Source organism: Vipera berus, assembly GCF_964194415.1.
Source record: "Vipera berus genome assembly, chromosome: 10".
NCBI classification, from domain to species: Eukaryota; Metazoa; Chordata; class Lepidosauria; order Squamata; family Viperidae; genus Vipera; species Vipera berus.
Genome location: NC_138213.1, coordinates 22,456,345 through 22,480,660, shown reverse-complemented (window position 1 = coordinate 22,480,660; position 24,316 = coordinate 22,456,345). Strand labels below are relative to the sequence as shown.

The 24,316-nt window shown below is 51.1% G+C and overlaps 1 protein-coding gene across 5 annotated transcripts in view; it reads right to left on the bottom strand.

Moving 5' to 3' along the window:
• COG4 (component of oligomeric golgi complex 4) overlaps window positions 1-24,316 on the bottom strand; it is a 59,381-nt gene that overhangs the window by 9,774 nt on the left and 25,291 nt on the right. For 4 of the 5 annotated variants that reach the window (XM_081335614.1, XM_081335613.1, XM_081335615.1 and 1 more), the window contains 6 exons: window positions 18,179-18,295; window positions 17,523-17,615; window positions 16,587-16,670; window positions 16,242-16,343; window positions 1,386-1,514; window positions 610-1,263 (listed from right to left, as the gene is read on the bottom strand). In XM_081335614.1, coding sequence (XP_081191740.1) covers window positions 1,129-1,263; window positions 1,386-1,514; window positions 16,242-16,343; window positions 16,587-16,670; window positions 17,523-17,615; window positions 18,179-18,295 — 660 coding nt within the window. In that variant the 3' untranslated portion in view covers window positions 610-1,128. Of the gene's footprint in view, window positions 1-609; window positions 1,264-1,385; window positions 1,515-15,349; window positions 15,526-16,241; window positions 16,344-16,586; window positions 16,671-17,522; window positions 17,616-18,178; window positions 18,296-24,316 lie in introns of those variants that run through there. The other variant, XM_081335616.1, reaches the window with a different exon arrangement.

The window sequence follows — 24,316 nt, the reverse complement described above, 5'->3', positions numbered from 1 at the left end:
CCTTAGCCCTCATGGCTGGTTGAGGAATTCTGGGGGTTGAAGTCCACAGGTCTTAACATTTCTACGTTTGCAGACTCCTGAGCTAGCTGGTTGGCCCTTCTGAGCTCTTCCACCCCCCCCCCCATCCCTTCCCTGTACCCTTAAAGACACAGGAATCAAGTGCAAAGCAAGAAAATAAAGAAACACAAACTCCTTTTTTTTCTCTTTAAGCTGCCTCAGGCTGTCACTTGCCACAGTGTTGCAATCTCAGACAGAAAGGCTCCAATTGAAAAAAGCTTTAGCTTTAAATTAAGCCTTTACCTTCAAAGAAAACTTTCTAAAAGCCACAGACTCAATTAAAGGGGGTAAAACTAATTACATTTGTTTAAAGGGATTAAACCTTTCCTGATGTCTTTTTCCCCTTCCCCCACCCAAACCACATTCTTTTATAGCCTCTCCTCTCTCCCCCCACCATAGGTAGACCCCACCATCTTTGTGGCAGCCCCTCAAATATTGGAACCTTGCTGTTTTCCCTCTTTTCTCCTGAACAAAAAGCCTAATCTGTGAAAGCAACTCCGTAAGTTGCCCATTTCTGCACCCATTTCAGCTCTTTAAGCATTGTGCCCGTACCTGAACACGATCAACTTGTCAAACAGCATTATGGTATTAGGTTTATTTTAAATTCCTTTGGGTCTGTCAGCTAACTTGTCCATCTCCTTGCTGGCCTCTGGAGTACCGCACCAGTGAGAGATTCCGGCCAACACTCAGGCTAAGCTCTTGACCCACCACAGACGAGAGCCGAGCCCCAGGAGGAAGGGGCCCTTCAGTCGTGATCCAGACCCTTTGCCAGGAAACCTTTTTTCTGGGAGGCTGCCACGAACTGACGGCCCCTCCCAAGCCAGGGGTGCTGGGTCTCTGCAGAGCTGTGCTGGCCAACTGGGGAACCATCTTGCACAAACGCAGGAAAGAAGGCCCCAAAATAGCTGAGGTTGCCGGAGAGGAAAATTTTCCTAATTCCACTTTTCAACAGAACAACATCACGGAACTAGCAGGAAGAAGGCAAGTGGCTGAGCTTCTGTCGAGTTTAGTAGCCAGTCCTAGCAGGAAGAGGCAACATTTTTTTTTAAAAAGGAAGTTCCTCTCTGATGGCTACAGGCGTAGCCGTTTGATGTCTTCACTTCGAAAATCCACCCGGAGGGCCAGCACTTGGCGGACCTCTGCTGGCGTCAGACACCACGTCAGAGGGCCCGAATTGGGTCCCCAGTAATCCAGGATCTCAGTTACCTAAAAGGAGAGAAAAACACTGTCTGCCCGGCCTGGTTTTGTCTTCGGTTCATCTGGGACGGGGCTAGGCCCCACCTCCCACCCCACTGCCGGGCTCAGGGAGTAAAAGCTGGAGGACCCACCCTTTCCAGATTGAGAATGGTCGCCATCTGGGAGAGCCGGGCAAACTTGTCACGGATGGTCCAGGTGGTGACAGTAGTCAGGTAGGCTATCAGGGACCTCAGTTCTTTGTCAAACTGCAGCCCACCGAGCTGAGGAAACAAAGTAGCAAAGCGCAGCTGAACCCGCAGCTGGGCATGAGACGCCCATCCCAGCCCCAGCTGAACCTCCTGCAATGATGGATCAACCTCTGAATTCCACCAAGCAGAGAAGTTTGGGGAAAGGCCCGCTTCCAGAGATGCCCCTTACTCTCTGTCGCCCTGAGCTGCCCGTCCATCCATCTCCGTAACAGCACTCTTGCACTGGCCCTTTGAGACAGACGCAATCAGCAAGCACACTCCACAAGGACTCAAAGCCAGATCGATTCCCAACTCTAACCAGCCTCTCTTCCCAGGGAGTGGGGCAAGCTGGACCTCTTCCTCCCCATTAGGGCTAAGCTGCGAAGAGCAGGGAAGAAGCCCTCAGAGGGCCAAGACGGTGGTGCACTGTGACTATTCGATATGAGCCAGAGGCTCCGGAACGCCGAGGGGGCCGTGCTGTGGGGCATCCTCATCTGGCCAGATACTTCTCTGCCCTTGCCAAGTGGGCATTCCCCCGTACAGCAACAGTATACCTGTCAACTCTCCAGTTGGCATTTCCAGAAACAGAAACTCCTGAGACATGATTTTACCAAGAGTATAATATTTGACTGAAAATTTACATTGGCACAGAAGAAAGAGAAACCAGCTCTGGTTTTGCCGCTCAAAGGCTTGCTTAGTTAAACAACAGACTCCCTCACCTCCACCCACCGGGTGTTCACATTGCCCAATAGTAATATTTCTTCTTGATATGGAAACAGTCCTCTTCTCCTTCCAGTGGCCTTGGCTCCCAGGTGCCTAGATACCATCCCTCCCACTTTTGCAGACATCAGCAAAAGAGAAAATCTAGGTGAAAAGGTAAATCAGTCTCGACAATACCTAGCTCACAGCTTACAGGAAAGAAATGGCCAAGTTACACAATCCAAGGAGGCCAATGAGCAGAATAAGGAGAACAAATAGAACCCAAGTCATCAGGTGAAAAACAAAAGTGATTTAGTACCTTACTGAAACAATGGTGGAATGAAACTCGGAACAGGGTGTAAAGGCTGAGGAAACAGCTCATTCCAAAGCAAGAGGCTGAAAGCAGCAGCAGCAGATCTGAGGAAGATATTTCAGCAGATGAGGAAGGAGAAATAATAAAGAAAGGCAGATCCTGGACTAGACTGCAGGATCTTCAAGAGGAGAAATGGAGACAAGGGGATCATCTCTTTTAAACTGGATCCTAACTGATAAGGAACAGCTGATAAAAAAGGAAAAGGCATTGGGGATGCAAGGAGGAAGTGAGCATACTGAAACTGGAGCATGGGTGTCCATGCACACGAGATCTCAAAGGAGCCATTTCAACAAGGTCAGACAAGATGCCATGGAGAAGATGGGGGGATTCCAGCAGAGGCAGGCCGAGCTCTTCAGCTCCTGCTTTGCTTTTGTCCTCCCCTCAGAAGGGCTAATGCGGCAATGGACCAGGAAGAGCAACTGAGCGAAGGAAGGAGTGGCAGCAAAAGACACACTGCTGCCAGGAATGCGTTTAGACTCTGCAAGACCAGGGTGTCATCTTGCTGATCCTTTCTATGCTGTCATGGAGGACAAGCAGATGGTCAGAGGACTGAGAAGGTGTGGTGGCACAGTGATTAGAATGCAGCACTGCAGGCTGACTCTGCCTTCCCCCTGCCAGCAGTTCAATCCTGACCGGCTTAAGGTTGATTCAGCCTTCCATCCTTCCGAGGTTGGTAAAATGAGGATCCAGATTGTTGGGGTCAATATGCTGACTCTGTAAACTGCTTAGAGGGGGCTTGGCTGCAAAGCACTTTTCAAGCAGTATATAAGTCTAAGCCTATTGCTATTGGAGAAGGACAAGTGTTGAGGGGAAAAAAGACCCAAGCAACTATGGATTGTCAGCATGATATTCTTAGTCAAAACTCTTGAGCAAGTTCATAAAAAGTTGCTAAGCAGAAAAGAATGTATTACTTGTCAGAAATTAGCAAGAGTTTTATCAAGAATCCATTATGATGAGTTTAGCTGATTATGGGAATGTGAGGCTGTAGTTTTAGTAGAGAAGATGGCAAACTATGACTAAATTGATATGGATAAAGTGGAACAACAGACCCAGTAAATTGTGGGGACAGCAAACACTTTAGTGGACAGTATCAAGATTCTAAAGGATTTGGACTTCTGGTTTGCCATTGCCGCGGATGCAGGAAGACGAGCTCCGTCTTTCGCGTCCTAATTTGTTCTGCTGGGGGATCCTGCAAAGGGTTAAAAGTCGCCCTGTAGGGGCGACAAGCAAGGAAGGGACCCCCATTTGATCCGGGGAAACTCTCCAAACCGGCAGGGGAAAGACCGGCCATACCAATATGGCCCGTCACTAAGCTGCTGACAGCCAAAGTCAAAATCACCATCAAGCACCTGTAAAGCAACGCAGATGAAACTGGGTGAGATCTGATCCTCTCTTTAAGATTTTAAGTACTTCTTTTCCTGTAAAAGCTGCCGAAAGTATTTTTCCCCCTGTGAGGAGAGAGGGAAGGGAATTTCTATCCCACCCTCTAAGAAAAGCAGGAACTAACTACCCAGGGGAAACAGAGCAACTATAAGAACAATTTTAATCTAATTAGATGTATATTCTTTTGAAACCTGGGGACTAAAAGTATTCCTTTTCTCATTGGAGACATTTGTTTTTTATCTAAAAAAAGAAATAAGACTTGAAACACTAACATAAAATTTTTGGATTTAAAAAACTTTAAACGGCGTTGGTGACATCTTGTGGCGAAGTGTGATATTACAATTTGTTATTGCCTAAAAAGAGACTTGGCTTGAAGCTCAGACTCCAGAAAAAGTTCTCTGACCTTGACAGTTACCACCTGTGAAAAACCCAGCTGCAAAGAAGGAACTTCTGTGCGGCATATCTGGCCTGTTTGAACTATGAATGTAAACTTTTACAGACTTTCAGAGCTATACTTGGGGATTGCTTTCCTATTCTTTACATGAGAAGCATATGTTATTATACGACATGATGAAACACCTTGGACTATAAATTCTTACTTTACAAACAATTTCTACTATAAAGACCACCTATAATACATGAAATAGATGTCCCATACCCAGCTACAAAAGACAAAAAACTATTTTTAATGTTTGATTCTAAAGTCTTCAACTTAACATATTATCAAGAGAATGTGGATGAAGATCAGGAAAAAATCCTTTCCATGTTGAAATCAATACACAAAACCATCCTTTCAGCTTGTGAAAAAATAAGAAGCAACATAAAGGAACAGCCTGCAGCAGCACCGAGAAAAGTCTCTCATTTCAGGCAGCCATCGGAGGAAATAGTAAATCAAATCTTTGTTCATTTTAATGACCCACTTGATTCAATTAATGTGTGATTTTAAAATGTTGTAATATTGAGTGATTCATTTGATGACTATGAGCCTAATGGGCAGGCTCTATTAGGCTCGTACCTCAGGGACTACCTGTAATTCCCTTTTGCTAATGAATGAATGAACCTTTATTGTCAAAGTACAACCATGTACACATTGAGATTGGCTGAGCCTCCCTTCGTGCCCCGCCCCACAACTCACAGTGACAATAAACTCACCATGTTGTTACACCATGTGAACTAATTATGCCAGCATTGAAATGGATGCTCCAAAGGGTTGGGGAATGGAGAAAACGAAAATAGCTCCCATACAAAATATGGGGCACTTTGTTTGAAGCTACTTGAAGTTATACTACATATAAATAATTAAAGACTCAGGGTTTTTGACATCACAGCAGTATGAATGCAGGAAGACCTGGTTGGGCCCAGAGGGCGGGGTCCCCCTGGTTGATCTTTGCCCATCAGGCTTCCGGGTGCTGCACCAGCCTCGGGCTCAGGGTAGGGGCGGTGGAGTGGCAGTAGTTGTGAGGGAGACCTTATGTCCGCGGGAGGCCACCATAGTCCAGATAGTCGAGTGTGAGTCCCTCCTCCTGAGATGTGGCCCTAGAGCACAGTTGGGCTTGCTGCTGGTGTATTTTTCGCCTAGTCGCGTAGCAGCAGCCCTGCCTGAGCTTCTCGATATCCTCTCAGGGTTGGTGGTTGAGTTCCCCAAACTTATGGTTTTGGGTGACTTCAACCTACCATCCCTGGGGGGATCATCTGAGTTAGCTCGGGAGTTCATGGCTTCCATGACGGCCATGGACCTGATGCAGGTTATTCAGGGCCCGACTCATGGGGGGGGGGTGTCACACGCTCGATTTGTTTTTTCTATCCGGACGGTGGTTAGATGATCTTGGGGGGGTTTCCCCAATTATTACACCCCTGTCATGGACCGATCATCATCTCCTGCGGCTGGTCTTCCGTTTTGCCACTCCCCGTCGTGGGGTTGCTGAGCCAATGAGATGGTTCCGCCCTAGGCGCCTGATGGACCCTGAGCGGTTCCAGGCGGCGCTTGGGTCCCCACCTGCCTCCTTTGCCCACAGCTCGGTCGATGCCCTAGTGCAGGGGTGTCAAACTCAATTTCACTGAGGGCCACATCAGCGTTATGGTTGCCCTCAGGGGGGCGGGTGGGCGTGGCCAGGTGGGCGTGACTGGGTGGGCGTGGCCAGCTCAATGCTGCTCACTCAGCGCAGCTTACTCAAAATGCCTGGGTCAGGAGAGAACAAGTTGCACCAGCTAATTTGATGTGGGGACATCTCATTGCCCCACAAGCTCTTCACCTCCACAAACATCTGCAGCCAAGCATGTGCAGAGGATGGAAAGGGCCTTCTTCCCAAGCCCAGGCATGATTGGTAGTTTGTTAGCTCAGATGTAGATAGCCTCCTAGTCTCCAAGCTTGGAGAGAGAGAGAGAGAGAGTGTGTGTGTTCCTTCTTCTGCCTTGACAGATCTCTGGAGAGCAAGAGGAGGCAGGGAGCAGCACTTCCCAGTCCTGCATGAGGGAGGCTGGCCCTTCTTGAAAGGGAATCCCCATTTCCACTCATGCGTGGAAAGGATGCTGGCTTGTTGGAGCAGCCTTCCCTCATGCAGCTTCCCTGCCACCTTATGCTCCTCTCCAGAGATCTTCCCTCAGCAGTGGCCGGCAAAGTAGCTCGCACGGGAAACAAGCCCGGCAGAGGAGCCAGAGCGGCGAGCAAAGACGCCCGGCCTGGATCCTGCAAGGCCCGGCCGAGACGTGTCCCCAGCAGCAGAGCTGCTCCAGCTCCTCTGCCGGGCTTGTTTTGCATGCGAGCTACTTTGCCTGACGCTGCTGGGGGGCGCGTCTCGGCCAGGGCCTTGCAGGATCCGGGCCAGGCACCTCTGCTTGCCCTCAGAAGCACCTGGCCCAGAATTGCATGCGAAAGAAGCCCGGCAGAGGAGCCGGAGCGGCAAGCAGAGGCGCCCGGCCTGGATCCTGCAAGGCCCTGGCTGAGACGCGCCCCCAGCAGCCTCAGGCAAAGTAGCTCGCACGCGAAAGAAGCCTGGCAGAGGAGCCGGAGCGGCTACGCTGCTGGGGGCGCGTCTCGGCCGGGGCCTTGCAGGATCCGGGCCGGGTGCCTCTGCTCGCCCTCAGCAGGGCCCAGCAAAGTAGCTCACACGCAAAACAAGCCAGGCAGAGGAGCCGGAGCAGCTCCGCTGCTGGGGGCGTGTCTCGGCCGGGCCTTGCAGGATCCGGGCCGGGCACCTCTGCTCGCTGCTCTGGCTCCTCTGCCGGGCTTGTTTTGCGTGTGAGCTACTTTGCCGGGAGCTGCTGAGGGCGAGCAGAGGTGCCTGGCCCAGATCCTGCAAGGCCCAGCCAAGACGCGCCCCCAGCAGTGGAGCCGCTCCGGCTCCTCTGCCGGGCTTCTTTCACACACGGGCTCCTCTGCCAGGCTTCTTTCACACACGGGCTCCTCTGCTGGGCTTGTTTCTCGTGCGAGCTACTTTGCTTGGTGCTGCTGGGGGCGCATTTCGGCCGGGCCTTGCAGTATCCGGGCCGGGCACCTCTGCTCGCTCTCAGCAGCGCCCGGCAAAGTAGCTCGCACGTGAAACAAGCCCGGCAGAGGAGCCGGAGCGGCAAGCAGAGGCGCCCAGCCCGGATCCTGGAAGGCCCTGGCCGAGACGCACCCCCAGCACTGGAGCCGCTCCGGCTCCTCTGCCGGGCTTGTTTCGCGTGCGAGCTACTTTGCCAGGCGCTGCTGAGGGCGAGCAAAGGCGCCTGGCCCAGATCCTGCAAGGCCCAGCCAAGACGCGCCCCCAGCAGTGGAGCCGCTCCGGCTCCTCTGCCGGGCTTCTTTCACACACGGGCTCCTCTGCCAGGCTGCTTTCACACACGGGCTCCTCTGCTGGGCTTGTTTCTCGTGCGAGCTACTTTGCTTGGTGCTGCTGGGGGCGCATTTCGGCCGGGCCTTCCAGTATCCGGGCCGGGCACCTCTGCTCGCTCTCAGCAGCGCCCGGCAAAGTAGCTTGCACGTGAAACAAGCCCGGCAGAGGAGCCGGAGCGGCAAGCAGAGGCGCCCAGCCCGGATCCTGGAAGGCCCTGGCCGAGACGCACCCCCAGCAGTGGAGCCGCTCCGGCTCCTCTGCCGGGCTTGTTTCGCGTGCGAGCTACTTTGCCGGGCGCTGCTGAGGGCGAGCAGAGGCGCCTGGCCCTGGCTTGTTTCTCGTGCGAGCTACTTTGCTTGGTGCTGCTGGGGGCGCATTTCGGCCGGGCCTTGCAGTATCCGGGCCAGGCACCTCTGCTCGCTCTCAGCAGCGCCCGGCAAAGTAGCTCGCACGTGAAACAAGCCCGGCAGAGGAGCCGGAGCGGCAAGCAGAGGCGCCCAGCCCGGATCCTGCAAGGCCCAGCCAAGACGCGCCCCCAGCAGTGGAGCCGCTCCGGCTCCTCTGCCGGGCTTCTTTCACACACGGGCTCCTCTGCTGGGCTTGTTTCTCGTGCGAGCTACTTTGCTTGGTGCTGCTGGGGGCGCATTTCGGCCGGGCCTTGCAGGATCCGGCCCAGGCGCCTCTGCTTGCCCTCAGCAGCGCCCGGCAAAGTAGCTCGCACGCGAAAGAAGCCCGGCAGAGGAGCCCGTGTGTGAAAGAAGCCCGGCAGAGAAACCAGAGCGGCTCCGCTGCTGGGGGCGCATCTCAGCCGGGCCTTGCAGGATCCGGGTCGGGCGCCTCTGCTCACTCTCAGCAGCGCCCGGCAAAGGAGCCCGTGTGCGAAAGAAGCCCGGCAGAGGAGCCATCTGTGGCTCTTTCTCCAGCTACCTCAAGTCTGCCTTCCTGCCTGGGCATCTCTCCCCCTCACCGGCTGGGTGTTGCTCGTCCTCCCCCCCCCTTGTCCCACCTCACTCCCTCTTACCTCCTACCTCCTCCTCCACTATTTTTTTGGAGCCGCAGGAGACTAATGAGATGCAAATGGTGCTGGGTTCCACCAGCCCACGTGCACTTGCCTCCTACTGAGCCGGGGCGGCGCCAAGGTGGTGGGGGCCGGACCTTTGTAATTTCTGGGAGAGTTGTGCGGGCCAGATTCAATCATGTGGCGGGCCGTTTGTGGCCCGCGGGCCTTGTGTTTGACATGTCTGCCCTAGTGGAAGCCTGGGAAAGGGCGGCCACAGAGGCACTCGACCAAGTTGTACCCATGCAGCCCTTGACCCGGCGCAGATCCCAATGGGCTCCATGGTTCTCCATGGAGCTCTGGGAGATGAAGCGTCGGAGACGGGGCCTAGAGAGCTGTTTGAGATCCAGCCAATCCGAATCCGACCGGTTACGACTAAGGTCGTTCACGAGAACTTATCTCGCGGCGATGAGGGTGGCAAGGTCTAACCACTCTGCCACCCTCATCGTGTCCGCAGATAATCGCCCGACCGCCCTGTTTAGAGTAACTCGCTCCCTCCTTAATCAGGAGGTGAGGGAGGAGCCCTTGCAGGGTCGAGCCGAGGAGTTTAGTCATTTCTGTCGGACAAAATCGCTCGGATCCGGACCGGTCTGGACTCCGACTGGGCAGAGTCTGACGATGAGGATACAGGCAGTCTGGTCGATGTTATCTGGGAGGAGTTCGATCCTGTGACTCCTGAAGAAGTGGACAGGATCATGGGGAAGCTGAGCTCCACCACGTGTTTGTTGGACCCGTGTCCCTCCTGGCTGATTTATGCGGCTCGGGATGGGACACGAGGCTGGCTCCAGGCAGTAATCACTGCCTCTTTGAGTGAGGGTAGCTTTCCCGCCGCCTTGAAGGAGGCGGTGGTGAGACCCCTCCTCAAGAAGCCTGCCTTGGACCCAGAAATATTAAACAACTTTCGTCCGGTCTCCAACCTTTGCTTTCTGGCGAAGGTTGTTGAGAGCGTGGTGGCGCAGCAGCTCCCTTTGTTCTTGGATGAAGCTGATTATCTAGACCTGTACCAATCGGGCTTCAGGCCCGGGTACAGCACGGAGACGGCATTGGTCGCGCTGGTGAATGATTTCTGGCGGGCTCGGGACAGGGGTTGCTCTTCTGTCCTAGTCCTTTTAGACCTCTCAGCGGCTTTTGATACCATCGACCATGGTATCTTGCTGCGACGTCTCAGGGGGTTGGGAGTGGGAGGCACAGTTTTTCAGTGGTTCTCCTCCTACCTTCTGGGACGTTCGCAGTCGGTGTTGGCAGGGGGGCAGAGATCGACCTTGAGGCCTCTCATTTGTGGAGTCCCTCAGGGATCGGTCCTCTCGCCTCTCCTGTTCAACATCTATATGAAGCCGCTGGGTGAGATCATTCGTGGTTTTGGAGTTTTTTATTTCGACCCCAAACCACCCCAGTGATGCCCTCGACGTGATGTCCCGTTGCCTGGAGGCGGTCCGGGTCTGGATGGGGAGGAACAGGCTTCGGCTCAACCCTGACAAGACTGAGTGGCTGTTCGTGCCGGCATCCCGGGAAATTCCGATTATTCCATCTCTTGCCATGTGGGGTGAGCTATTACCCCCCGTAGATAGGGCGCGCAACTTGGGGGTCCTTCTAGACTCACATCTCTCTTTAGAAGAGCATACTGGAGCTGTGACTAGGGGGGCCTTTGCCCAGGTTCGCCTGGTGCGCCAGTTGCGACCCTATCTGGACCGGGATGCCTTGCGTACAGTCACTCATGCGCTCGTGACCTCTCGTCTAGACTATTGTAATGCTCTCTACATGGGGCTGCCCTTGAAGTCCACTCGGAGGCTCCAACTGGTGCAGAATGCAGCTGTGCGAGTTGTGCTGGGAGTCTCCCAATACTCCCATGTTACACCTTTGCTCCGCGAGCTGCATTGGCTGCCGGTTGTTCTCCGGGTGAGATTCAAGGTGTTAGTAATGACTTACAAAGCCCTACATGGCATGGGTCCGCATTACCTACGGCAACACCTGCGGCCGGCGTCAACTTCCCTCCGTCCAGTGCGCTCCCACAGAGGGCCTCCTCAGGGTGCCTCCGATCAAAGAATGTCGATTGGTGGCCCCTAGGGGGAGGGCGTTCTCTGTGGGCGCGCCAGACCTGTGGAACCGCTTGCCGGTTGAGCTCCGGATGGCCCCCGACCTTCGCTCCTTCCGGCGCGATCTAAAAACTTATTTATTCGAGCAATCTGACCTGGTTTGATTGGTTAGGGTTGGGGTTTTAATATGTTTTTAATTACTGTTTTAAACTTGGGCATAATATTTAATCGTTTTTTAACTTTTGTATTCTGTTTTTATATTTATTGCCCTGTACACTGCCCTGAGTCCTTCGGGAGAAGGGCGGTATAAAAATATAATAAATAAATAAAATAAGATGGGGCTCCGTCTTTCGTATTTCATTTCACCCCGCTGGGGACCCTGGAAAGGGTCAAAAGTCTCCCCATTGAGGTGACAAGGAAGGGACCCTTGTTGATCACGGGAGGGCAACAGCCCTTCCATTTGATCTGAGGAAGCCCTCCAAAACGACAGGGGAAAGACTGGCTACATTTGTGTAGCCAGTCAGAATCTGCTGACAACAGAAGACAATAAGCACTAACAAGCAAGCTTTCAGCAACTTGGAAGCAACTGGGTGACTCTATCCTCTCTTTATGACTCTAAGACCTCTTCCTGGAAAAAACTGCCCAAACCACCCTCCCCGATGAGAGAGGGAAGGGGAAGTTTCACCCCATTGCCTCAGGAAAAGAAAAACAACAAATTAACTACTTGGGGGAAACAGAGAAAATTACAAAATTAATTTGGAATTAATATACATTTATGGCTTTGAAATTTGGGGACTAAAAGTGCTTTTGAGACTTAAAAAAAGATTTGAAAAGCTTACAAAATTGGGATTTAAAAAGCTGGAAAATGGCGTTAATGACATCTAGTGGCGAATTACATTACTACAATTTATGTCTAAAGGAAACTTGGCTTGAAGCCCAGATTTAGATAAGACTCTTGCTGACCTTGGAAGCTTTCACTTTTGAAGACAGCAGCTGGGAAAAGGGGAAAAAAACTTTGGGGCTGCTTATCCACGATGAACTATTTTGAAACTGGCTTGCCTGAACTACGAATATAAATATTATCTGACTTTCAGAGCTGTGTTGTGGAACTATTTCCCTACAGGGGAAATATACTTCATTGCTTGAGATGATGGAATATTTTGGTTTACAAATCCTTGATTGCTGAACAATTTTTATTATAAAGACCACCTACAAAAAATGAAATGGATGTCCCATACTCAGCTTTAAATGGTAAAACACCATCTCTAACACCTGTGTTCAGTTTGACCTACTACCAAGAAAATATGAAGATCAGAAAGAAATTCTCTCCATGTTAAAATCAATACAAGAGACTATTGCTTTAGCTCGTGATGAGACTAGAAATAACACAAAGGAGATAAAACAATTTTCGAATCTAAATTTACAAACCCAGAACATGATTACAAAGAAAGAACTAGCAACCCAGAAAATAGAAGGAAAACTAGAGGAAGCAGATCCAAAGATTGAGGACCTAAAGGCAGGAACCAACCGATAGATTCAGACAACTGGAGAACTAGAACATGGAGCAATAATATTGGAAATGGAAAAGACATTTTACCAATCAAGAGTTCAGGACATATTTGAGGAAAAACAAGAAAAACTGATTGAATGGAAGATAGAGCTGTTAGGAGAACTGTGGGGAATTGGAGAAGGAGGGAGGCTGAATAATGATAATAATAATCCGTGGCTGGGCCTGGACAGCTATTGGGTGCAGTCCCTATGGTTATGGGATTACCGGTCTTCGGATCGGTAGTGACTTTGCCACTGTGAACCAACCCAGGCACCTCCCATCACCAATGATGAGAAGAAATAAAAATAATTCCACACCGGATCGGTCGTTACCCGGGTCAACAAGGACCGCGTCAGATGCTATGGCTCCTGGACATCTGCCGAAAAATGGGCCACAGGGCTCAGTTGTTGCTGCTGGGGAACCAGAGCGTACAACTGTAAAGCGACTGGAACAAAAGCGCAAAACCTGGACAATCGAAGAAAATCAAGAAATCATCCAATGATACTACCAGGCAGAACCAACAGCCAGGGGATTTCAAAAAAGAATGACGCAACTGCGGAAGGAAAAACATCCGGAAAGTGACGTAACTGAACAACGATTAATGGATCAAAGACGTTTCATCATCCGTAATAAAGTTTTTACAGATGTGGAAACGCAACATCTAGAAACATTGGCAAAAAGAAAACAACAAGCAATGATGATGAACAGGCTGAAGAAATTGTTCCGACACCTGAACAAACTGACCAACCAGCGGAAGAAGCCGCTACACAGGATGAAGATTTCCCTATGCAACAATTTGAAAGTGTAGAGCTAAGTAATCTAGTGAAAATGCTGAAAGAAAAGATTGAAAACAACATCAAAGAAAACACAAAGAAAAACTGCCTGCCATTCGTGAAGTGCACAGCAAACGAGTGAAAGATCTACTAAATGCTGTGAATAACATTTTAACTCCATCCCATCCAGCACACTGTATGAAACAAACCAATTAATGTGCAGTACAGCCGCTGTTATAATTGCAGAATTGGGTTATAAAATGCCAAAAAAGAAACCCACTGGAACACCAAAGTGGAAAATTCGACTTGAAAATAAAATAAAAAAACTACAAGGAGATATCAGCAAATTGAAATACTTGAAAGAAGGAAAACTAAAGAATGAAAAGCTGAAAAATAGTTTATACAAAAAAATATAACCTGGAGGAAAAAACAATAACAGAAATCATGGGAAAAATAAAACAGCGCATAATAGCAACAGCAAAGAAAATTGAAAGATACAAGGGACAAATAAAACAATATTGTGAAAATGTCCAGTTCAGAAGAAACTTGCACCTCTTCTATCGGTCACCTGATGAAAATCAAGTCCAAACTACTGCTTTCCCATGTAAAGAAATAACTTTAAACTTTTGGAAAGAACTGTGGGAAAACCCAGTGGAACATAATAAAACTGCCTCCTGGATCAAACATATCCAAAAACAAGCAACACGAAACAAAATGGAGAATATTGTAATAACCACCGATATGGTTGCAAAACAAGTAAAGAAGGTCAAGAACTGGAGTGCACCTGGTATGGACGAGCTGCATGGATACTGGTTGAAACACCTCACCAGCCTCCATCACCGCATGGCCAGTTTGATGAAATGCTTCAAAATGCCACAAGTGAAGAATGGTTAACATCTGGTTGAACATACTTGCTAATGAAAGACCCAGAAAAGAGCACAGAACCAAGCAACTACTGCCCAATTACTTGTCTGCCAACAACGTTCAAACTTTTCACAAGAATACTGGCAAATTCAGTATTCAATCATCTGATGGAAAACAGTTTGTATCCGGTAAACAAAAAGGAAATTATAAAAAATCAAGAGGAACAAAAGATCAGCTGCTCATTGACAAAGCAAAACGATGAAAAACGAATTTAAATATGGCATGGATTGATTACAAAAAGCATTTGACTCATTACCCCACAGATGGATTAATGCGTGTTTGGAAAATTTTGGAATCAGTAAAAATATCTGTACATTTTTGAAAGCAAATATGCAAAAATGGAAAACAGTTATAACAGCAAATGGGGAGAACATTGGTGAAATCAACATCAGACGGGGAATCTCCCAAGGGGACTCACTTTCACCACTACTGTTCAACATCGCATTAATTCCATTGACAATAATATTACGAAACACAAAACTGGGATACATCTCATGCCAGCATGGCAAGATAAACCAACTACTATACATGGATAACTTAAAACTGTATGCGAAAAGCCACACTGAACTTGAATCAATACTCAATGCAGTTCAATTGTTTAGCAGCGACATCAGAATGAACTTTGGACTTGGAAAATATGCTATATTATCCATCCAATGAGGAAAAATAGGAAAAATAGAAGGAATAGAACAGGAAAATGGAAGTATTGTGAAAGCACTAGCAAAGGATGACAGTTACAAATACCTAGGCATATTGGAAGCAGATAACATCTTGAATGGAAAAGTCAAAGAATCAACGCAAAAGGAATACATCAGGAGAGTCCGCAAAATATTAAAATCAAAGCTAAATGCTAGAAACATAATTAAAGCTATTAATAAATGGGCAGTCCCAGTGATACGCTACCCAGCTGGAATTATCAACTGGACTGAACTGGAACACCTAGACCAGAAAACGTGTAAACTTTTGAATATGCACCACGCTTTACATCCACAAAGTGACATCGACAGGTTGTACCTGCCAAGAAGACTAGGGGGCAGAGGGCTATTGCAAATCCACCAAACTGTAGAAGAAAAACGAAGCTTGAATGACTATGTGAATCCAAGTACATAAAAATTGCTGCAGGCTGTGAAAACAGAGAGCATTACAAAAATAACAGAAACAAAGGCTTTGCATGGACAGCATTTGTCAGAGACCGCAGGGAAGCTGCGTGTGTTTAAAAAAAAGAATGGGTCTCCACCATATGCCAAGTCAGTTTTGCTTGCCTGCAGCGGAGCTACAGGTGTCTTCCCAGACCGGGCTCGCGGCTGGGAACCTGGCTAGTCCTGGGCAGGCGTGATGTCTGCACGCCACGGCCGAGCTGCTGTCTGTTAGTCCGAAGGAGCTTCTCTCTCTCTCTCCCCCTTTCTCCCTCGCTGCGACTCTGCCATCAATGTAAGCCCTGCATCCGGGGAAAACCCAGCAATGGGGATTAATTGTTTACCTCTTCTGGGCGATGGGAGAGGAGCGGGCCTATCGCCTTCCCGGCAGCCAGGACTCCAGCGCACCTTCCCGGACAGCTGGAGATCGCAGGAGCTGAGCTCCCTTGAGGCCGCGGCTTGCAGGAGAGCCACTCAGTGGAGGCTCCGGCGGGCCGCTCCCAGGGGGGATCCCGGGGCTACCCCGCGCAGCTCCCTGGCCACGTGAGCCTCGGACAGGGCCAGCCTGGGAAAGGGACTTCCTGGTTGCCCTTCTCCCAGGGCGCCTGGGCGCAGGGCCAATCAGGAGCCCCGTGAGGGGGCAAGTCTGCATATGAGAGAGAGAGAGAGAGAGAGAGAGAGAGAGAAGGGAAGCACAAGTGCCTCTCTCTGTCTGTCTGTCTGTCTGTCTGCAAATGGCAGAGGAGGCTGGGAGCCTCAAGAGATGGCTGAAAGAGCTGCATGTGGCTCCGGAGGCGCGGGTTGCCGACCCGTGGATTAGACTGAAGAAGATAATATACACTACTGAATTACTAATGGACCCAGAGAACACGTTGTCTATTAAGTATTTGATTGTAAAACTAGAAAATTTAAAAAATATTTATTAAAAAATAATAATTAAAGTCTCAGATTGTAATGCTGGCATGTCTTGCAATCAGTCTGCAGGTCGGCTTTGCTGACACTCCCCACCCCATCTTACCCGACTGAAGGTGGACTTGAGAACAACCTTCTCCAGCTCCAGAGCGACTAGGCTGGTCATTAGGCTGGTGAGGCTGTCGTAGATCACAGGGGACAATCCTGCCTGCAGAGGAGGGAGAAGACTTGGTTCAGGATGGCACCATTGCCAGAACCAGACCAAGGCAGGCCGGGGGACAATGCAGCCTCTTGTCCAGCAAGTAGGCTAGTGTGTCCAGGGAAAAGGCTGCCAAGTGCCCTGGCCCTTCCACTGGGCAGTTGCCTTCTCCTTGAAGTGACCCATGTCTACGTGCCAAAGGGGCCAATTCCCCTTTGAGGAATTCCCTGCCACCTCGTGCCTCGAACGTACCTTGAATTCCCCCATCTGCTGTTCCAGGTTAAGAATGAACTGCTGCACCCAGGGGTCGTTGGCTTCATAGTCATTAAACTCTTCCTGAAAGAGCAACAGAGAGCAGAGTTGGTCTCTCTACAAAACATTCCCTTCCTCTGCCTCCCTTGAGCACTGGGGGTTGCGGGGGCGGCTCCAGCCGGCCTACCACAACTTTCTCAGAGGCACCATATCAATTCTGTTTTCATCAAAACCAGGTGCAGCAAAGGAACAGGACTGATGGGTCTTAGCCACACAAGAGTCCTCTGTTGCTCAATGCATGCCCAGCCACTGCTACTCCTCCAGAGACATTCCAAAGACTTGGCCTGCCTGGCAAAGGCTTGCCAGCCCCCGGCCCAGTTCCTGCTGCTTCTGCTCAGCAGGACAAAACAAAGGGCGGGGGCAAGGCTGTTCCCCAGGGAGATGCTCAGCTCTAAAAGAATCGCAGCGGGGAGATGATGAAGGAAGGAAGAAACCCGGCATGCAGGAAGGGAGTCCCTGAAAGGACAGCCCCCCCACCCCAAGGGAAAGTGAGCCCCCCCCAGGCCCGTTCTGTTCTCCTTCCCCTCCTCCTCAGGCTAATTTCAGAGGCTTCTCCATATCAGCTCTTCAGGTAGGCCAGGTAAGGGAACAGACACCACAAGCAATGTTGGACCTCTGCTGCATCGAGGCCCCCTTCCCTCCCTCTTACGCCAAGAGTGTCAAGGAGGACAATCTTGAGATTCCTCCTCAGCCTTCCTGGGCTGTTCATATTTTACTAATGACCACAATATGTCATCTTCAAGCTATCTCTCCCCCAGCAGCATTCCGATTCCACCACATCTTCACCCCTATATAGCCTCAACTGAGTTCAGTGTGGTGAGAACTGTTTCTCCAGCCTCCTGCATTCAGTCAAGCAAATAAGGACAGCGCACTCACCTCCTCAATGTTGTGGGATACAGACAGGAAGAGGTTAATCCAGGGCTTCACCTGCGGTTTGACTGCCGAGTTATTGAGTTCATTCAGGCCTTCCTGAGAGAGATCAAGGGTCAGTCATTAGGCCCCCTGGCTCCCCTATACACGGCAGCCACCTGGGAGCTGATCCTGGCAAAGGTGCAGACCCTCAGCCTTCAGGTGCAGAGAAGCTGCTCATATTTCAAGAATGGTATCAGAATAGAATAAAATAATGTCATTGTGTAACCCACAACAAAATTAAGTGCTGTCCGCAGTGCACAATGCAAACAAGGAAAAACCACAAATAAGAACATACCTTGTGTACACACATCCTTCACATTCTATTCACCATTGCGCTGCCCCCAATATTGCATTTCAAGGTTGCACTATACTGTGGTATTTAATATGGTTACAGTTCTGGGATAAAAAACTATTTTTCAGCCTATTTGTCTTTGTTTTTATTAACCTGCACCATCTGCAGGATCATCTGTCTGAGCTGAAGCGGAGACACGCTCAGCACAATGTGGGTGAGTGGAAGAGACTCTTGTAGCCCGGAGGAGGTCACCTCCTGCCCACTGGCTGGCTTCACTTCCTCCTGGGGGGCCTCGGGACAGGCAACGCTCCAAGGGTCCAAAGCTCACCTGCAGTAGGTCACGAAACTTGCTGGAGACGGCATCCATGTCCGAAAGGCAGCTTTCCAACTTGAGCCGGGCCTGCTCTCCTCCAAAGCCCTGGCCGAGGAGCTCAGAACAGTCGCTCTGCAGGGAAGCAGAAATCCAGCTGCAAACAGGAATTGCTCTGCAGAAGGAAAACCTCAAGTTCGATGGAACTGACACACAGCAAGAGAAGGTGGGGCGGCAGCCCACCCACAGGGAGGCTCTCCAGCTGCTCAACTCTTCCTCCCATTTCCCATGTAATCTAAGACTCTGGATGTGGCCCCCCAGCCAGGCATCACAACTCCTTGCTCCAAACTCAGCATCCTTGTTTTTTTACACAAATCGTTTATATCCTGCTTTGTTTGGGTACCCACCTTTGGGATAAGCCAGGCAGGACCTCCCAAAACAAAGCCAGACTTCTAGTTGAGATGAAGTGATTCTAGGAATTACTGTATTTACAGTTGCAAGAAAAAGTATGTGAACCCTTTGGGATTACATGGAGTTTTGCATGAATTGGCCATAAAATGCGCTCTAAACGTCATGTAAGTCACAACAATAGAAAAACACAAGTCTGCTTAAAATAATACTACACAAACATTAGCTGTTGTCATGTTTTAATTGAACGTAACATGTAAACATTCACAGTCCAGGGTGGAAAAAGTATGTGAACCTTTGGACTTAATAACTGGTTGACCCTCCTTTGGCAGCAATAACCTCAACCAAACGTTTCCTGTAGTTGCAGATCAGACCTGCACAATGATCTGCAGTAATTTTGGACCACTCCTCTTCACAAAACTGTTTCAGTGTAGCAATATTCTTGGGATGTCTGGTGTGAATCGCTCTCTTAAGGTCATGCCACAGCATTTCAATCGGGTTGAGGTCAGGACTCTGACTGGGCCACTTCAGAAGGCGTATACTGTTCTGTTGAAGCCACTGTTTTGTTGAATTACTTGTATGTTTTGGGTCATTGTCCTGTTGCATCACCCATCCTCTGAGGAGCTTCAGTTGGCAGACAGATGGTCGTACGTTTTCCTGCAAAATGTCCTGATAAACTCTGGAATTCATTTTCCCGTCAATGACAACAATCCGTCCAGGCCCTGAGGCAGCAAAGCAGTCCCAAACCATGATGCTCCCTTCGCCATGTTTTACAGTGGGGATGAGGTTTTGATGTTGGTGTGCTGTGCCTTTTTTCTCCACACATAGTGTTGTGTGTTTTCCCCAAACAACTCAATTTTGGTTTCATCTGTCCACAGTATATTTTCCCAGTAGTGCTGTGGAACATCCAGGTGCTCTTTTGCAAACTTCAAACGTGCTGCAATATTTTTTTTGGACAGCAATGGCTTCCTCCGTGGTGTCCTCCCATGTACTCCATTCTTGTTTTCTTCTTTACCTCATTAAGCATTATGCGCTGTGCTCTTGCAGTCATTTTTACAGGACGACCACGCCTAGGGAGAGTAGCAACAGTGCTAACCTTTCTCCATTTGTAGACAGTCTGTCTTACCGTGGACACATGAACATCAAGGCTTTTGGAGATACTTTTGTAACCCTTTCCAGCTTCATGCAAGTCAACAATTCTTGATCGTAGGTCTTCTGAGAGCTCTTTTCTGCGAGGCATGGTTCACATCAGACAGTGCTTCTTGAGACCAGTAAACCCAAAACAGGTGTGTGTTTTTAAAGGGCAGGACAGCTGTCAGCAACACATCCAATATCATCACACTGATTGAAGTCAAGGTTGGCTCACTCCTGGCTCCAATTAGCTCTTGGAGAAGTCATTAGGCTAGGGGTTCACATACTTTTTCTACCCTGCACTGTGAATGTTTACATGTGTTCTGAACCAGCCAACTACCGGCCTTGTAATAAGGCAAACCCCTGTTCAAGCAGTAGAGACTGGAGAGCGTCTGAGGCTGCAAAGCGTCTGCCAAGTTTAATTCACAAGCAAAACAACAGAACAAGAAACAGAGGAACTTGAATCCTCAAGCGGAAGGGTTGCTTTCAGCAACCAGCCCCTCCCCAAACACTCCTTTTATTTAGAGTTCAGGGCGTGGTCTCCCTGTGCCTCCTCCCGAGGAGTCCCACAGCCTTTCTTTGTTTGTTCCTGCTCGACTGCCTCCTGCGTCGGGCGTCCTTGAACAGGGCCAGCTGTGGGTCATCATCCTCCGCACTATCGGGCTCACGCAGCTGAGAAGAGGGCCCCGGCTGAGGGCTCTGCGAAGCCTCCAAGCCATCATCAGCCGGTTCGTCTTCCACACCCTCCTCCTCCCCATCTGAGTCATCCGATACATCTGAGCCGGCTGCCGGACCCACCGGCTGGCCCTGAGTCACAACACTATCCCGCACCGCAGGGCCCTTCCCCCGGGACTGCCGATCCGGATGCGGTCGGGATGGGAATTGTTCGTGAAACGCTGTCACCAACGCAGGGGCATGAACGGCGGTCGCGTCTTCCCATGTGAAGTCCTCCGGCCCGTACCCTTTCCACTCGATCAGGTACTGGAAGCGACCTTTCAGCCAGCGGGAATCCCGGATGCTGTCTTACCGTGGACACATGAACATCAAGGCTTTTGGAGATACTTTTGTAACCCTTTCCAGCTTCATGCAAGTCAACAATTCTTGATCGTAGGTCTTCTGAGAGCTCTTTTCTGCGAGGCATGGTTCACATCAGACAGTGCTTCTTGAGACCAGTAAACCCAAAACAGGTGTGTGTTTTTAAAGGGCAGGACAGCTGTCAGCAACACATCCAATATCATCACACTGATTGAAGTCAAGGTTGGCTCACTCCTGGCTCCAATTAGCTCTTGGAGAAGTCATTAGGCTAGGGGTTCACATACTTTTTCTACCCTGCACTGTGAATGTTTACATGTGTTCTGAACCAGCCAACTACCGGCCTTGTAATAAGGCAAACCCCTGTTCAAGCAGTAGAGACTGGAGAGCGTCTGAGGCTGCAAAGCGTCTGCCAAGTTTAATTCACAAGCAAAACAACAGAACAAGAAACAGAGGAACTTGAATCCTCAAGCGGAAGGGTTGCTTTCAGCAACCAGCCCCTCCCCAAACACTCCTTTTATTTAGAGTTCAGGGCGTGGTCTCCCTGTGCCTCCTCCCGAGGAGTCCCACAGCCTTTCTTTGTTTGTTCCTGCTCGACTGCCTCCTGCGTCGGGCGTCCTTGAACAGGGCCAGCTGTGGGTCATCATCCTCCGCACTATCGGGCTCACGCAGCTGAGAAGAGGGCCCCGGCTGAGGGCTCTGCGAAGCCTCCAAGCCATCATCAGCCGGTTCGTCTTCCACACCCTCCTCCTCCCCATCTGAGTCATCCGATACATCTGAGCCGGCTGCCGGACCCACCGGCTGGCCCTGAGTCACAACACTATCCCGCACCGCAGGGCCCTTCCCCCGGGACTGCCGATCCGGATGCGGTCGGGATGGGAATTGTTCGTGAAACGCTGTCACCAACGCAGGGGCATGAACGGCGGTCGCGTCTTCCCATGTGAAGTCCTCCGGCCCGTACCCTTTCCACTCGATCAGGTACTGGAAGCGACCTTTCAGCCAGCGGGAATCCCGGATGCTGGCGACCTCGTACTCAGGGGTGCTGCCTCCATCACGAGGTCCTGATGGGGGAGGTTCCGCTTGGCGAAGTGGACAAGCCGGTTGTTCGGGGACCAACAAGGACCGATGGAAGACGGGATGCACGCGCAGGGAACGTGGCAGAGTTAAACGATAGGCGACCGGATTGATGACGGCCTCGACTGGGAACGGTCCAAGGTAACGGTGGTCCAGCTTCCTCGCCGGCCGAGTGGATGGTGGGTTCCTGGTGGACAGCCAGACCCGATCCCCCACCGATAGTGGAGGCGTATCCCTTCTCGACCGATCGGCGAACCTCTTGTAGTCGGCCTTGGCCTTCTCCAGCTGCCGTCGCACCAACCAATGGATCGCCTGTAACTCCGCCATGAATTCGTTCGCTGCCGGCTCCGGTGAGTCCACGGGAGAAAGGGGGAAAAACCGGGGGTGATAACCCACGTTGGCCAAGAACGGTGTCATCTGCGTGGAGGTGTGCTGCGAGTTGTTAAAGGCAAACTCGGCTATGGCCAAATAGTCCACCCAATTGTCCTGCTGCAGGTTAACGTAGCAGCGCAGATACTGCTCTAAGATGCCGATGACCTTCTCGGTACCCCCGTCGGTCTGAGGATGATGCGCGGACGAGAGGCAAACCTTAATGTCCAACGCCCGCATCAACTCCTGCCAGAAGCGGGCTGTAAACTGGGCCCCCCTATTGGAGACGACTCTATCGGGAAGGCCGTGCAGCCGGAACACCTGTTGGATGAACATGCGACTAGTGGCGCGAGCTGACGGTAAGCCATCTTGGTCAACATGTCCACCACCACAAACACTGTCGTGAAGCCGGAGGATGGGGGTAGATCCGTCAGAAAGTCCATGGACACAGCCCCCCAGGGTCTCTTGGGTGTTGGCAAAGGCTGCAGTAAACCAGGCGGGGCCCCTGTCGCTGACTTGGCCTGCCTGCATGGGACGCAGGAGGTGACATAAGACTGGACATCGTGTCGGACTCGGGGCCACCAGAAGGTACGGGAAACCAGGTTCAGAGTCTTGAACAGGCCAAAATGCCCCGCAGCCGGGTTATCATGACACTGGCTGAGGACGAGTCCCCTGAGTGGCCCTCCTGGAACATAGAGCCGGTCACGATAATACAGGAGTCCATCCGTGACCGACCAAGGCGAATCTGGCCCCACCTCTTCCTTCCGCTGAGCCACCCACGCCTCCTGCTGCTGCGCCTCCCGGATCCGAGCCCGTATATCCACCGGCTCCCGCACCGCAGCAAAAGACTCGACGGGGATCACTGTCCTGGGCGGAAGCTTGTCTTCCACTCGGGTGTACTCGGGCTTCCTGGACAGAGCATCCGCTCTCTGGTTGTGCCCGCTTGGTATGTACCGCACCCGGAAGTCAAACCTCGCAAAGAAGAGGGACCACCGGATCTGGCGTTGGTTCAAATTCCGAGCGGTCTGCAGGCTTTCCAGATTCTTGTGGTCCGTCCGGACCTCGATTTGATGCCGTGCCCCCTCCAGATGATGCCTCCAAGCCTCGAACGCCGCCTTGATGGCCAGCAGCTCCTTCTCCCAGATGGTATAGTTGCGCTCCGAGGGGTTCAATTTCCGAGAGTGATACGCGCAAGGGAAAAGGGTACCGCTGGGCGTCGCTGCCTGGAGTAACACGGCCCCAATGGCAATGTCGGAGGCGTCCGCCTCCACGACAAACGGCCGTTGCGGGTCAGGATGCTTCAAGATGGGCTCCTTCATGAAGGCGTCCTTCAAAGCTTGGAACGCCTGTTGTTCGGGGGCGTTCCACTGGAACCGAGTCTTCTTCTGCAGGAGCCGGGTGAGGGGGGCTGTCAAGGCAGCAAAGCCAGGGATGAATGTTCGATAGTAGTTGGCAAATCCAAGAAGTCGCTGAACATCCTTCACGCGACGCGGGGGTTGCCAACTCTGCAACGACTCAACTTTACTCGGTTCCATGGCGATGCCCTCAGGAGAAATGCGGTGACCCAGGAAATCGATGGTCACCTGGTAGAACTGGCACTTCTCCAACTTGGCAAACAACCGATGTTTCCGGAGGCGCTGCAGGACCTGACGGAGATGCTGATGATGCGCTTCACGCGACGGGGAGTAAATCAGGATGTCGTCCAGGTAAATCACGACAAACTGGTCCAACAGATCTCGAAAGATGTCGTTCATAAAATGCTGAAACACAGCGGGGGCGTTGGTCAGGCCAAACGGCATCACCGTGTACTCGAAATGTCCATAGCGAGTACCAAACGCCGTCTTCCACTCATCACCCGGCCGAACCCTGACGAGGTTATAAGCTCCACGCAGGTCCAGTTTCGTGAAGATCTTAGCCTCCCGGAGTCGGTCCAAGAGCTCGGGGATGAGGGGCAGCGGGTAGCGGTTACGCACCGTGATGGCGTTGAGTTTCCGGTAGTCACAGCAAAGCCGTAACTCGCCCGACTTCTTTTTGACGAAGAGCACGGGCGCAGACACTGGCGAGGACGAGGGCCGGATGAAACCACGAGCCAAATTCTTTGTCAGGAAGTCCCGCAATGCAGCCAACTCGGGCTCCAACATG